The sequence below is a fragment of the Dasypus novemcinctus genome, chromosome 27, assembly GCF_030445035.2.
Source record: "Dasypus novemcinctus isolate mDasNov1 chromosome 27, mDasNov1.1.hap2, whole genome shotgun sequence".
Taxonomy (NCBI): Eukaryota; Metazoa; Chordata; class Mammalia; order Cingulata; family Dasypodidae; genus Dasypus; species Dasypus novemcinctus.
The window spans coordinates 40237851-40253659 of NC_080699.1; the positions used below are offsets into that span (position 1 = coordinate 40237851).

Here is a 15809-nt window from a genome sequence, read left to right on the forward strand (position 1 = left end):
GCTGTTGTGGATTTCAAGTGTGTTGTCAAATTAAACAGATGCTCCAATTTGTCGTTCGAAATACCGCAGGCGATTGCCATCTTCTTGCTGGCGTTCTCGTGATGAACGGGAGGTGGGTGACGGGGTTGGAGGGAGGCGGCTGGCTTGCTGCTCTGCTTGTGGTTTCTCTGCACCAAGTTTTTGAAGGAATTGCTGTAGAATAGGTTCTTCTTATTTATTCATTTATTTTGGGGTACTGGGGCTGGGGATTGAACGCAAGCCGGCGCTCAACCACTGAGCCCCATTGGCTTCCCTGACTTGTGTTTTGTTGTGGTGGTTTTGTTTTTGTTTTCCGGAGGCTGCAGGAACCGAACCCTGGACCGCCCATGTGGGAAGCAGGCGCTCAACCTCTTGAGCCACATCTGCTCCCCTGGAATGAGTGCTTGACGTTGAGACTGCTTCTGTTTTATTCTTTCAAGTTTTCTCTGCCTCTCTGCCTCTAAATTCTGACATTCCATAGTCGAGTTAGTTGGCAGACCAATCCGTTTGTTTGTTTTTAAGATTTATTTTATTTATTTCTCTCCCCTTTCCCCTTCCCACCCCAGTTGTCTGTTCTCTGTGTCCATTTGCTGCGTGTTCTTCTTTTTGTCCGCTTCTGTTGTTGTCAGCAGCATGGGAATCTGTGTTTCTTTTTGTTCCGTCATCTTGCTGCGTCAACTCTCCATGTGTGCGGTGCCATTCCTGGGTAGGCTGCACTTTCTTTTGCACTGGGCGGCTCTCCTTACGGGGCGCGCTCCTTACGCGTGGGGCTCCCCTACACCCCTGCGTGGCACAGCACTCCTTGCGCGCATCAGCACTGAGCATGGGCCAGCTCCACACGGGTCAAGGAGGCCCGGGGTTTGAACCACGGACCTCCCATGTGGTAGACGGATGCCCTCACCACTGGGCCAAGTCTGCTTCCCAGACCAATCCATTTGATTTCTTTCTTCTCCTTAGAGATAATGTTCATGGCCATCAAGACATTTAAGGCATCATAGACTCGGTGTTTTATGTTCTTCTGGTCATAAGCTGACTCATCCCGGTAAAACACAGTTATCAGCAGCACTGAACTCCAAGACCAGTTCAACTGCCCCTTCATTATATGAAGTGCTCTTTTCCTCTGAACCTTCTCACAAACCTTCACTGAAAAAATCTCAGACTCTTGCCATTCTTCTCTTCTTTCTGTCGCATATCCCAGCCACCAAGGTGAAGAGCCTGAAGCCCGGTTCTGTGATACAAACTGTGTTAGGGTTGTGTGGACCTCCTACCAGGACAGTATTTGGTGCTGCAGGTCTTTGAGGTGGACCAGTTACCACTTGCTGTGCGATGTTGACAGTGGACTGTCCAAAGGTTTTTGGCAGTGGTTGCTTTCCAAGGGTGTATATGGTGGAAGGACGAACAGTACCACACCTTTTCCAAGACTCAGATTCTGGTCTATAAAGACCTTTAGTTCTCCATTGGCTTCAGTTAGACTGGCATCTTTTGCCATGTTATGAGATCTGTGAAATCAGTTGTATAAACGTTTACCCTCCAGAGAAGAAACAATGATTTTTACTTTGTACCAGGAACGTCAAACTGGCGTGATGTGCTAGCAACATGGTGATGTGGGAGAAAAATCCCTTTTTTTTTTTTAAAGATTTCTTTCTTTCTATCTCCCCCCCCCCCCCCCCCCGCCCCTGCAGTTGTCTGCTCTCTGTGTCCATTCACTGTGTGTTCTTCTGTGACCGCTTGTATTCTTTGTCAGCGGCACTGGGAATCTGTGTCTCTTTCTGTTGTGTCATCTTCCTGCATCAGCTCTCTGTGTGTGCAACACCACTCCTGGGCAGGCTGCGCTTTTTTCGCGTGGGGTTGCTCTCCTTACGGGGCACACTCCTTATGTGTGAGACTTCCCTATGCGGGGGACATCCCTGTGTAGCATAATACTCCTTGTGTGCATCAGCACTGTGCATGGGCCAGCTCCATATGGTCAGGAGTCCCGGGGTTTGAACCCTGGACCTCCCATGTGGTAGGCGGATGCCCTATCAGTTAAGCCAAATCTGCTTCCCTTTTTTTTAAAAATAAAATTTGATGGAAATATATCATTCACACATGAACATACATAAAGAATAAATGTATAGTGAAATATTTGAATTTACAAAACAAACATGCATATTATCATACATCTCCCCACCACAAACATCTCACATTGTTGTGAAACATTTGTTATAAACTATGAACAAGCATCATCAAAATATTTATACTGATAGTAATACTTAGTCCATATCTTACATTTGGTGTATTTTTCACCCAACTCACCCAATTATTAACAACCTGTATTAGTATTATATATTTGTTATCGTTCTGGAGAAAACATTTTCATTTGTCCTATTTACCACAGTCCATCTTCCAGCACTGGGTTCCCTGGGTTATTCAGTGCCATGCTTTGTACAGTCCAAAGTACACGCAGGGGCGCTCATTTTCATCACATAGCTGGGCTGTCATCACCTCAGTCAACTTTAGAACATCTTCATTACTCCAAAAGGAAAAACCCCCTTTAAGTACCTCCTCATACTCCCTGTTTTCCCTTAGTATTGAAAATATATTTTCTTGTCATTGCTGCAAAATATTACAATATTACTGTTAACTGTTGTCCATAAGTTACATTACTTGTAATTTTCCTGTGTATTACCATATTCTAAGCACTTTGTAAAAGAAGAGCATTCCTATATTTATACTATTAACCACAATCTTTATCCACCATCAGAATCACTATTATACATATCCTAGATTATTCTCTAGTTTCCTTTCAATTGATATGCACTGCCACATACTATACCTTTCTGCCACAATCACATTTATAAATCAGCAGTGTTAGTTATACTCATTATGATGTATTACTCTCAGTGCTAAGAACATGGCTCTATTCATTTTCAAACTTTTACAATTTATCTTATTAATATATGGGGAGCAGATGTAGCTCAAGCGGTTGAGCACCTGTTTCCCACATATGAGGTCCTGGGTTTGATCCCTGGTACCTCCTAAAAATAAATAAATGAATAATTGCTATGCACATTAAGCATCCTTTCCCATGCTCAACCCACTTTCTGTTTCTTAGTTATTTATACTCCAGAGTTTACCTCTGTGAGTTTACGCATTGTGATAAACTCATATTAGTGAGACCATGCAATATTTGTCCTCTTGTTTCTGGCTTATTTCACTCAACATAATAGCCTGTCGGTTCATCCATGTTGTCATATGCATCCCAATTTCATTTCTTCTTATAGCTGAATAGTATTCCATTGTGTGTATATACCACATTTTGTTTATCCATTCATCGGTTGATGGACACTTGGTTGTTTCCATATTTTAGCAATTGTAAATAACGCTGCTGTGAACATAAGTGTGCAGATGTCACTTCACCTCCTTCGTTTCAGTTCTTCTGAATATAATCTGAGTAACGGGATTGCTGGGTCGTACACCAGTTCTGTATTCAGCTTCTTGAGGTCCTGCCAAACTGTCTTTCACAGAGGCTGCACCATTCTGCATCACTTCCACCAACAGTGAAGGAGTGTTCCTGTTTCTCCACATCCTCTCCTGCACTTACAGTTTTCTGTTTCTTTTAATAATGGCCATTCTAGTAGGTGTGAAATGCTATCTCATTGTGGGTTGTTTTGTTTTGTTTTTTTAATAAAAGGGCATTTATTTCAGCATTATTTAAAATGCCTAGTTCTAGGAAATTGGATAAGTACAGTTTGGAACATTGGAAAGTTCACGTGATGAAGTACTAAGTAGCTATGAACTTTGTGCTATAGAGGGTCTCATTGTGGTTTTAATTGCATTTTCCTAATAGCTAATGATGTTGTGCATTTTTTCATGTTTTTTTTTTTTGGCTATTTGTATTTCTGCTTTGGAGAAATGTCTATTCAAGTCTTCTGCCCATTTTTTAATTGGGTTGCTTGTCTTTTTATCTTTGGGTTGTATGATCTCTCTCTCTCTTTCTTCTTCTTTTTTTTCAGGTACTGGGACCAGGGATTGAATCCCAGATCTAGTATTTGGAAGCCAGCACTCACCTACTGAGTCACATAAGCTCCCCTGAGTTGGTTTTTTCATTTGTTTCCTTGTTATTTGTTGTTTGTTTTTTGGGGGGCACTGGGGACCGAACCAAGAAACTCCCATGTGGGAAGCAGACATCAACTGCTGGAGCTACATCTGCTCCCTTATGATCTCTATATAACATGAATATCAAATCCCTATCAGATATGTGGTTTCCAATATGTTTGGAAATTATTCTCTGGAGGAATTTAACTACTTATAGAAAAGATAGAGAAGATCTATATAATTTAACAGTTAAAAAAAATCTGACTAGCCATATAATTGTGTTCTATGGTGAAGCCATTTGTGGCAAGCCATGCAGAGAGACCTTCCAAACAGCTTTGAAGACCTCATTTCTAAATAGGAATGAACAGCCAAGATCCTCAGGCATTTGAGGAAAGACTTCAACAGGGAGGAAAGGTGAAAAAAAAAAAAAAAAAAAAGAGGAAGGATACTCAGTGGGCACATAGAGATGAGACAAATGTACATTCATGAAACAGTACAATATGCCCTAAAAAAGGGAAAATCTGGAGAACAAGAATTCTTGGTAATTAAAAATTTGATAGCTGAGATGAAAAATAGTGAGTTGAATAATAGCAGAGAAAGGATATGAAAAGTAGAGGATCATTACAATAGGATTTGCTGAAAGGTAGAACAGAGAAAATGAAAGCAAAGACATACATACTCTAAGACACAATACAAGAAAATTAACCAGACTAAAAGAGGTTTTTCCACATTGAAGTGGCATTGGAGAGCCCAGCATAATAAATTTTAAAGACTTAAATTCAAAGCATACCTTCAAAACTTTCAGAGAAAGAAAAAGTATAATTAAAGGTATAGATTAGTAGTAGTATATTTCACAAAAGCAAAATTGGAAGGAAGAAGACAACGGAGACTTCACAAGCCCAAGTGAAAATTATTTTATGCCTATTTCTATACCCAGCCATACTATCAACCAATGAGTGGATAGAATTGATATTTTCAGAAACCTTCAGTGTCTCCAAATTTTACCTCTTAGGAAGCTACTGAAGTCTTTGTTCTACTACAGTGAAGTAAGCCAAGAGAAATGAAGACAGGGATTCTAGGAAATAGGAGGTATAACCAAGGAAGAAAATGAAAGAAATCCTCAGGATTACAATGTAGGAAGGCCCATACAGCAATGTTGGGGGCACAGAGGGATCCAGGCAGGTGGTCCCTAGGGAGGAAATGAAGTGATAGGTTATTTCATTTTATAGGTTATTTTTATTTTATAGGTGGAACATTGAGAGAAGAGTATTATAGAGCTCTTAGAGTGTATGGGAAGACTTGGATGTATGTTAAGAAGAAACCTAAGGGGAGCAGATGTGGCTCAAGTGATTGAGTACCTGCTTCCCACAGGGGAGGTCCTGGGTTCAGTTCCTGGTGCTTCCTGAAAAAATAAGGAACCTAAGTAAATGGTAAATGAAACTAGGAACTATTGGGAGGATGGAAGAGAGAAAAGTAAGGAGAAGCAGATGTGGCTCAAGTGATTGGGCTTCGGTCTACCATATGGGAGGACCCGGGTTTGATCTCTGGGGCCTCCTGATAAAGGTGTGCCCATGTGGTGAGCCACTTAGCATGATGATGACACAACAAAAAGAGACTAGGGAGAGTCAAGGCGAGATGCTGCAGAAACCAGGAACTGAGGTGGCGCAAGTCACAGGGAACCTCTGTCTACATTGGAGATCCCCATGATCGAATCCTGGTGAATCCTAGAGGAGAAAAGGAGAAGACAAAAAGAGAAATAGACACAGAAGATCACACAGTGAATGGACACAGCAAAAACAGCAGGGTGGGGGGGGAAGGGGCGATGGAAGTAAGGGAAGAGAAATGGCAGACTATAACAGATCATGGATCCCAGGTAGAGAGGAAGGACCGAAGAGTGATAAAGCGGGCCAATCTACAGACTACAATTCCCCATTATAGATTATGAATGCCCGGGTTTTACTTGCATGGCAACCATGGCAGGGGAAAAACAGCGAAAGCAGGTGCAGAGGACAGGAGCAGGCACATGGACCAGTGCCGGGCCAGGCACCAGGCCAGGGCAAAGGCAAGAACAGCGGGTTATATTTTAGATGGATGAATCTAGAGAGTATTATTGGCATATTATTTAGACATAGGGTGTCAAAGTCCAGAAGCAGCAGCTTGAAAACACTTTGTTTTTGTTTTTTGTTTTGTGAAAACATTTTAAGTGATTACCTCTGGGGTGTATCTGTGTGTGATATTAGATAAAGTCACAAGTGTGACCAATGGGGAAACTAAAACTAGAAATATCAGTATCCACATGTGGCAGGAGTGGGGAGAATGTTTCATAGCATGGACTTAATAGATAATGTGTAAAGGTGACAAGGCAAGAAAGGTCAGAGTAAGCACATGATTTAGCCTTATGGAGGGGACCACCAGAACACCTACACCTGCAAACTCTTAAAAGCAGCCACTTCTGGGCGAATTGGGGTAGGGGACTGTTTCAGTTTGCTAAAGGCTTTTTCAATGGGGATTTATTGACTTATAAGCCTACAGTTCTGAGGCTGAAAAAAATGTCCAAATCAAGGCATCATCAGGAGATACGTTCTCCCCAAGCTGCAGCTGTGGGCGATCAGGCACATGGCAGGCCACAGTGGTGGCATCTGCCAGTCTCTGCCTGCTCCTCCCACTCTGCTGCTTTCAGCTTCCCACTGCCTCCAGCTTTTCTCTGCTCCTGTGACTTTCTCTCTCCAAGATTCCATTGATTTCAGCTTCTGACTTCTGGGGCTTCCTCTCTCAGCTTCTAGGAGTTTTCTCTCTGCCTCTGCATGTTTCTCCTATTTATAAAGGACTCCAGTAAGAGGATCAAGATCCACCCTGGGTCATGCAATCTAACAAAAGGCCCTTAAATGAAGACATTTAGTCAAAGGTTCACAATAGGTTCATGCCCACAGGAATGGACCAATTTAAGAACATAATTTTCAGGGGTCCACAAAAGACTCAAATCTACCACAGAGACGATTGCGTTTCATTATAAACCCTTCTGGAGTGGCTATGACGTAGTTAAACCTGGAACACCCCAGATAAAGACCCTGACACGTCTCTAGGACTTGGGGAGACAAGTCACGTTTGTGCTAGAGGGCAGAAAAGTTCTTGGACCCGTCACTGAGTCCCGCCAACACCCGCCTGTCCCCAGCCACAGTCACGCCTCTCTCATCCTGGGCGGTCCCCTGGCAGGGAGGAATCTGGGAGGCTGCCCGTCCTCTTTGTCTGCACTTTTGTTTGGTGGGTTTGCCCTCTCATGGGGCTGAGCACGGGTGTGGAGTGCAGCGGAGAGCTGGCCTTCTCCCCTTCGCTTGAGGTCCTGCACGGGGATACTTGGGGTTGAAAGCAGAGCGGTTTGTTCCATGATGGAGCTTCCCAGGCCTTTTTCCTTACGGCTGGTTAAATGATGGCAGGGGTAAGGCGTGCAGGTTGGCGGGAGGGCGTGCAGGTCAGGCCCTGCCCAAGGGCGCCCAGCCCAGGCAGTGACCCGGGGGCTGAGATAGTCCTGCATCCTTGGGCGCTGTCCGGGCGGCACCCGCCTGGAAGAGGGCTGCCATTTGTAATTTGCAGAGGCACTGTGGCTGCCCCCTGGCTCTGGGCTCCAGGCTCCTCCCCACCCCTGGCACCCACCTGCCTCACTGGTGCTCCGTTTCAGTGGAGAGTCTCAGAGACCGGGTGGAGAGGTGCCCTGCCCCGCTTCTGTACCTCAGCCCACACTTGTTAGCAGGCCGTGCCTGGATGGGACCCCCTCCCTTCTGCCATGGCTCCTGGACCAGCCCCTGTTCTCCTCTTCCAAGTCCTTGCTGACTCTTCCAAGCTGGTGCTGCGGGGACAGTTACTGGACATTGTATGTCCCCCCATGGCCCACTGGGTGGACTGGGGGAGCGTGTAAACTGTAATGTGGACCATTGACCACGTGGTGCAGCAGTGCTCAGAGATGTATTCACCAAGTGCAATGTCCCAGGATGATGGAGGAGGTGGTGGTTGTGGGAGGAGTGGGGTGGGGGGTATAAGGGGACCTCATTTTTTGGAATGTAACATAATAACTAACTAACTAAATAAATAAATTTTAACTCTAAAAACAAAAGAAACATCGCTGCCCTTCCCGGAGCTGGCCGGGCGCTGGCGGGGAGGAGAGCGAGTGTCTGAGCGTTGGCACTTCTGCCCCTGCAGAACTCGAATGGCTTGGAGGAGGGCGTGGAGTTCTTGCCCGTCAACAACGCCAAGAAGGTGGAGAAGCGGGACCCCAGGCGCAGGGCGGTGCTGGTGGCGGTGGTGGTGGCCGTCTCCCTGCTGTCCCTCACGGCCGGCTTCCTGGTGTGGCATTTCCAGTGTAAGGCCCGGGAGAGGGGCGCTGGGGCGGGACATGGGTGGACGGGCTCTACCTGTAACAGACCCCCGGCCTGCGGGGTGGGAGCCGGGGCGGGACTGGGGACCTCGGGCCTTCGGAGCCCCCAGGAGGGGGACACCGCGGAGCTGGCGGGGCCAAGAGTGCTGGTCCCCGGGAGCCTGGAGCTTGGCTTGAGGAGGCGGGGGTCCAGGGAGGCGGCCCCCGTGACCGCTCGCTGCCCGGGTCCTGCTCAGACCGGAACGCGCGGGTCCAGACCGTCTTCAACGGCTACCTGCGGCTCACCAACGAGAAGTTTCTGGATGCCTACGAGAACTCCAGCTCCACGGAGTTCGGCAGCCTGGCCGGCAAGGTGAAGGACGCGGTGAGTGCCCGCCCCGCGCGCGCCCCGGCCCCGGCCCTGCCCGCTGCGCCGGCGCCTCGCCCCCGCCCCGAAAGGGGGGCGCCCTGGCCCGGGGAGGGGCGCAGCTCGGGCCTGCGGGGAGGTGGGGGCCTTCTCGGCCTGCTCTGAGTCTCCGCTGCCCCCCAGCTGAAGCTGCTCTACAGCGAGAGCCCCGTCCTGGGCCCCTACCACAGGGAGTCGTCCGTGACCGCCTTCAGGTGGGTGCGGGGCCGGGCTGGGGAGGGCACGGTCTGCGGTGGCAGTTTCCGTCCTTCGTCCTCTTGTCTCCGAGCCGGGGAGGGCAGGGGCAGCGCTCCCGGGTTTTGTGAGCGCGGGCACTGGAGCCGCTTCGCCCACCTGCCACAAGAACAAAAAAGAAAAGTGAAAAGGCTTTGCAGGGTGCCGGCTGCTTTTGCGCTGGGGTCTGGGGGGCCGAGGGGCTCCCACCTGGCGGCGGCCTCGCGCCTCCCTGCCGGGGCGGGGTGTGAGTGAGCACCTGTGCAGTTAGGGCCGGCCGGTTTTCAGAGCACTTTGTAAAAACCTTTAACTGGAGAAGTTGCGAGTTTACAGAAGGGCCAAGCGTACCAAGCAGGAGGCTCACACGCCGGCCCGGCCCTGACCCTGACGGTGTCACACCTTTGTTGCGGATTGAAGAACGTGGTCATGATATTCCTGCTGTGTGGTTTTGAGCTTATGTTGGGGTGTTTTTCCCACATGCTGTTATTAGCCCCTTCTTTTAGTGTTGTCTGTTTGGTATAGGTCACGAGAATGTTCTCATGTTTGTGCTCACCCCAGCCCGTCATTCACACGGTTCTCTGTGATCCATTCCCCAGCCTTGTATGATCCATCCACAGTGCACTCGGTGGCCCAGGTTCATCAGACTGTGCTGTCAGCTCCGTGGTCCATTTCAGAACGTTTTCATTCGTCTGGAAGGGAAATCCCTTACCCCCTAGCCCTCCCCATGATGCCCTTAGCATTCTCCTTTGTCATTGCTATAAAAATATTACGATACTAATGTTGATGATATTCTATGCATTTTATTGGTTGTGCTTACCCATGTATCTCCATATTCTTTATTTTTAAAATTGTTTTCATTTTTAAAATTTAAAATTTTTTTCCATTCTTATTTTTTGATTTGCTTATTGGCTTTAGTCCTTACGGGTGCTCTGTGGCTGGAGGCTCTCGTCCCAGGTCACAGATCAGGGCAGGGGTCCTCTGGGGGCCCCAGCTAGAGGTTGGGGCAAAACCCGCCCCAGGCTTTGTTCTCGCTCCTGCCCCTGAGGCCCCTAGAGTAGCCTGGTTGGGGGAGCCTGGGAGCACAGAGGGGCCGGGGACCACATGGCTTATGAGCTGCTTACAAGGGCAGGGTGCAGGGCGGTCCCGGCCGGGAGGGAGGTCCCCTGGGCAGCCCATGGGGGGTGGCGCTGTCCCCATGCAGGGCCCCCTGCAGCCTGGGGTGGGCTGCCGGGAAGGGGTCCCCGGAGTCCCCGCGTCTCAGGCGGGCCCCTCTCCGCAGTGAGGGCAGCGTCATCGCCTACTACTGGTCGGAGTTCAGCCTCCCGCAGCGCCTGGTGCAGGAGGCCGAGCGCGTCATGGCGCGGGAGCGGGTCATCACGCTGCCCCCGCGCAGCCGGGCCCTGCAGTCCTTCGTGATGACCTCCGTGGTGGCCTTCCGTGAGTCCTGGGGGGCGGGGGGCGGGGATGGGCTTCCCTGCAGACCTCCGGGTCTCGGGCACGGAAGAGCGGGCTCGCCTGGGTTCCCCCACCATTAGGGTAACAAGGAAGGGGCGTCAGGAAAGAGGCGACGCCAGGAAGCCTTCCTTCTCCCTTTCCTTCCGCAGCCACGGACCCCAGGATGGCCCAGACGACCCTCGACAGTAAGTGCCATGCCCTCCTCCCCTCAGTCCCAGGGGGCCCCAGGAGTCACCCGTGCGTCCACCTCTACCATGCCCTCCTCCCCTCAGTCCCAGGGGGCCCCAGGAGTCACCCGTGCGCCCACCTTTCCCAGGCCCCTCCGCCATGCCCGTTCCCGATTCGCCCCAGGGAGAGCTGCGCGGGGGGCTGGGGTGACCCGGTCGGCGCCGGGCGCTCAGCCGGGCTTGGCCCGCTCCCCGCCCCTGCCGCCCGCAGACAGCTGCAGCTTCGCCCTGCACGCCCGCGGCCAGGAGCAGACGCGCTTCACCACGCCCGGCTTCCCCGACAGCCCCTACCCGGCCCGCGCGCGCTGCCAGTGGGCCCTGCGCGGGGACGCCGAGGCCGTGCTCAGCCTCACCTTCCGCAGCTTCGACGTGGCGCCCTGCGACGAGCGCGGCAGCGACCTGGTGGTGGTGTACAACTCCCTGAGCCCCGTGGAGCCGCACGCGCTGGTGCGGTGAGTGTCCTGGGGCTTGGGGTGCGCTCGATGGCTCTCGGCCAGGGGCCACCGCGGAATGGCCAGGCGGCAGGGCACGGGGTGGGGCCGTCTTTGCAAAGGCCGGAGGGGTGGCAGCCACGGTGGGAGGAGGAGGCTCCGGGGGCCCTGGGAGCCGAGCCGGTGCGCTTCTGGGGCCCTGGAGAGGCCGCGGGCGCCGGGGGCAGCCCCAGCCTGCCCCGCGGGAGGAGGGAGCACGGGGTACCCCTGCGCCTGACTCTGGCCAGGTGGGCCAGACCTCCCCGTTGCTGTGAGACGCTTCTGATTTTTAATTGGTTAAAATTCAGGCGCAATGCCAGAGAGAAACCATTTGCCACCACAGCCTAGCAGCCAGGACTGTTGTCTGAGCCCCCTTTTTATGGAATGGGTCTTTCCGGCTCTCTAACTGACTCATTAATTGTACAAAAAGCAAATGCAGGGTCCCAGTAGGGAAAAGTACAAAATAGACAAGCAAAAAGAAGGCAGAAATGATTCATAATCTCATAGTTAGAAATAACCTCTGCTAAATGGTTAACTATATGTTCTTCTAGACTTATTTACTGTGTACGTGTGGGTCTATTTAAAGAAGAGGATTGTACTGTACGTTCAGGTTGTTGTTCAGTTGTTTTTTTGCTTTCGTTTCAGCAGTCAAATGTACTTTATTTTATCAAAACACATTGCAATAAATCTTCCTGTTTTGGGACTATTTATTAACACCTTGTAAGAGCTATGTAATAAAGAGTCTGACTTTTTTTTTTCGTATTTGACCTCTGATGACTTTTTTTTAAAGTAGAGAAGTTGTAGGTTTGTAGAAAATACAGAGTTCCCATAAAATCCCCTCTTGTTAATGTTTTGCTTTAATGTGGTACTTTTGTTAGAACTGATGATATTATTATAATTGTCCTATTAACTGTAGTCCAGAGTTTACATTAGGGTTTACCATTTGTGCTACACAGTCCTATGGTTTTTTTTAAGTTTTTGAAAAAAATTATTCCAGTAGCAAATATATTGTGCTTGTACAGGTTTTTTGCTGTTGTCGTTTGTTTGTTTTTTTGAGATACTGGGGCCAGGGATTGAACCTGGGACCTCATATATAGGAAGCCAGTACTCAACCACTAAGCTATACCCGCTCCTCTGAATTGTTTTTTGTTTTGTTTTGTTTTTAGGGGGCACTAGGAATAAAACCTTGGACCTCATACATGGGAAGCAGGTGCTCAACTGCTTGAGCTACATCTGCTCCCCTATAGCCAGTTATTATTTTTGTTGATGTTTTTGAGATACTAGGATTGGAGACTGATACTGGGGCCTTGTAGGTGGAAGGCTAGCATTCAACCACTGAGCCACATCGGCTCACCTATGTTGGCTCCCTCGTCTGTTTGCTCCTTGTTGGATCATTATTTTGATCATTGTTTTGTTCAGTGTTTGCTTGTTTTCTTTCGAAGGCACCAGAAACCGAACCCAAAACCTCCCGTGTGAGAGGTGGGCACTCAGCTGCTTGAGCCACATCTGCTTTCCTCACAGTTTTTTTTAATACACTTAAAATTTTTTTTTAAAAAACAACACTTAAATTACCCAACTGTTACATAAAAAAATGTAGGGTATTCCCATTTGCCCTACTCCCTACCCCTTCCACAATTTCCCACATTAAAACATCTTTCATTAGTGTGGTACATTTCTTACAATTGATGAACACATATTGCAGTATTGCCAGTGTGGAATTATAGTTTATGTTATAGTTTAAACTCTGTCCCGCACAATTTTGTAAGTTATGACAAAATATATAATGGCCTATATCTGTCATTGCAATGACATTCAGGACAATTCCAGTGTCCCGAAAATGCCCCCATATTACCCCTGTTTTTCCCTCCCTCTCCTGGATCTTCTGGTGGTCACTGTCTTCACATCAATGATAAAAGCTCTTCCATTGCTAGAATAACAATAAGTCTGTATAGAATACCAGTAAGCCTACTCTAGTCCATCGTTCATTCCCCAGTCCTGAGTATTCTGGGATGGTGATGCCCACTCTGCCTCTAATTGAGAGGGGGCTTATATCCCGTGGGGCAGATGGATATAACTATCTTGCTTGTGGTTGTAGACTCTCTCTGTTCCTTGGGATGGTCGTTGTCCATCATCATTTCCTTATTAGTTGTCCTGGGTGAGTCCAATGAACCTGGAGAGTAGGTGTTGCAACTATGTTGTGATTCATGGCCCAACTGGTACATGGAAAGCCCAAAGATTTAAGTCTCTTTAACATACACTTATCAACTCTAATACTAACTATAGGTTCAAATAGAAGGGGCAGGAGAGCCATGTGTAGAGAAACCACAACTGAGTCCAGCTCTGTCACACTGGGGAGCATAAATTCCAATGTAGGGCCAACTGGCAGGGTACCAAACTCCTGAGCTGTCAGCCCTGTCTATAGGGTCTGGATGTCTCCAGAGTCCTCAGGAGCCCCCCCATTTGAGGCATTATTTACTATGGCAGTCAATGGGATCCTGCTGAGACACGCATAAGCTTAACTTCTGGAATTACCTCCCAACTCACTTTGAAGTCTCTTAGCCATATAAACTCATTTGTCTTTATCCTTTCCCACTTTTGGTCAAAGTCTTTTTCAAGTTGAATTGCTATTTGGTGCTTGGTAATAGTCCCTCGGTTCCAGGGAGGCTCATCCCTGGGAGTCATGTCCCATGTGGGGGGTAATGTAATGCCTTTATGTACTGAGTTTTGCTTAGAGAGAGCCCACATTTGAGCAACAAGGAGGCTTTCAGGATGTAGCTCTTAGGCAACCTATAATACTAAGCTAAGTTTTAATTTAAAAAGAAAAGGTTCATATAATAATAAGAAAATGAAATAATAATGATGGTTTTAAGAATAACAAAATACAAAAAATTTTAAAAATTGAAATTAAAAATTTTTTAAAAATTAGCATTATGTCTTTCATCACTGTAAGATCTCTTGTCTTGTGTGTACAGTGACATTTTCTTGTTTATTCTCCCAGTGTCTTATTCTTCCCATTTTATCTTCAAAGAAACTTTAGGATACAGAAAAGTCATATAAGAGATTCCCATATACCTATCGTTCTCTCCCTTTACCTTTTCCCCGTATTAATAACATTTTACATGTGGATAGCACCTTTGTTACAATTGATGTACAAATATTAGAGCATTGCTACTAACCCTGGTCAATGATTTACATTATCATTTACATTTTGGACCATATGCTTTTATAAATTTTGATGAAATTTAACATGGCCTGTATTCATTGCAAGATCATGTAGAACAATTCCAATTGTAGAACAATTAGAACATGTAGAACAATTCCAGTGCCCCCAAAATGCCCCATGTTCCATCTATTCTATTTTTCCCTCCCCCTGCCCTCAGGACCCTCGGCAACCACCTGGCTTCACTCCTTGAAGAACAAGATTCATAGTTATTTGCAACAACAGTGAGGGTTCGACATACTGGCCTTTCCTCCCCTATCAGGCACTGCCTGTGCTCTCGAGACCCTCCCACCCCTCTATCTGAGAACACAGCAGGACTCCCCAGGATGGGAGTCCAACACCTTCCTGTTCATTGTGTGGGTCTCCACCCGTTGATACAATGCACTGTGATGGGATGAGCGCTCACACACTCCCTGGAGCCTGCCCCAGGCACACCTTGTCCTGCACACCCCACATAGCCAACACCCTAAACCAGTAACCCCCCCTTGCTGTATTTGCCAAAAGAACATTCCCAACGTTGTAGTTTCAACCACATACCTGCAAATCCCCAGAGTTTACCTGCTCCCTCCCCTGCCTCTTCCTCCAGTTCCATGGACAGTGCAACCCACCCCACCCCACCCCACCCGCTCACAGGCCAGCACCACCCAAGCCAACGGTATCGCTTCACCACTGCCATGCCCATCCACCGCACAACTACAGCCTTCCACCTTAGATTTTGCCCGTATCTTTCAGACTCGAGCTCTGTGAGTCTGCTCAATTTGCTTAATTCATATCAGTGAGGACAAGTTGCTTCATCTCTTTATGCCTTGGTTTTCCTATCTGCAAAATGGGGAAAACAGTATCTACCCCATGAGGTTGTTAGGATGCCGTGAGTTGATATCAGAGGACTAAGAAAAGTGGGGGATGTGTTCTCAATAAATGTGGGTTTTGTCGCGGTTCCTGGGGCTCCCTGTGTTGATCCCAGAGCCCGTTTAATGAGGCCCCTACGGTCGGGCATGCACAGCGTCTGAGATTTTGCTGCTTTATTTATTTATTTTTAAGATGTATTTTTTATTTATTTCTTCCCCCCCCCTCCCCCCCCAGTTGTCTGCCCTCTGTGTCCATTTGCTGTGTGTTCTTCTGTGACCACTTCTATCCTTATCAGTGGCATGGGAATCTGTGTTTCTTTTTGTTGCATCATCTTGCTGTGTCAGCTCTCCGTGTGTGCAGTGCGATTCCTGGGCAGGCTGCACTTTCTTTCACGCTGGGCGGCTCTCCTTACAGGGCGCACTCCTTGCGCGTGGGGCTCCCATACGCGGGGGACACCCCTGCCTGGCAAGGCACTCCTTGCACGCATCTGCACTGCTCATGGGCC

General features: G+C 48.3%; 1 protein-coding gene and 1 pseudogene across 4 annotated transcripts in view; one reads left to right on the forward strand and one right to left on the reverse strand.

Moving 5' to 3' along the window:
* Window positions 1-15809, forward strand: part of ST14 (ST14 transmembrane serine protease matriptase) — a 48704-nt gene that overhangs the window by 20934 nt on the left and 11961 nt on the right. For all 4 annotated transcript variants that reach the window (XM_058289467.2, XM_058289469.2, XM_058289468.2 and 1 more), the window contains 6 exons: window positions 8290-8449; window positions 8701-8828; window positions 8994-9064; window positions 10363-10520; window positions 10688-10723; window positions 10977-11217. In XM_058289467.2, coding sequence (XP_058145450.1) covers window positions 8290-8449; window positions 8701-8828; window positions 8994-9064; window positions 10363-10520; window positions 10688-10723; window positions 10977-11217 — 794 coding nt within the window. The remainder of the gene's footprint in view (window positions 1-8289; window positions 8450-8700; window positions 8829-8993; window positions 9065-10362; window positions 10521-10687; window positions 10724-10976; window positions 11218-15809) is intronic.
* Window positions 267-1507, reverse strand: LOC139437714 (transcription factor Dp-1 pseudogene; annotated as a pseudogene).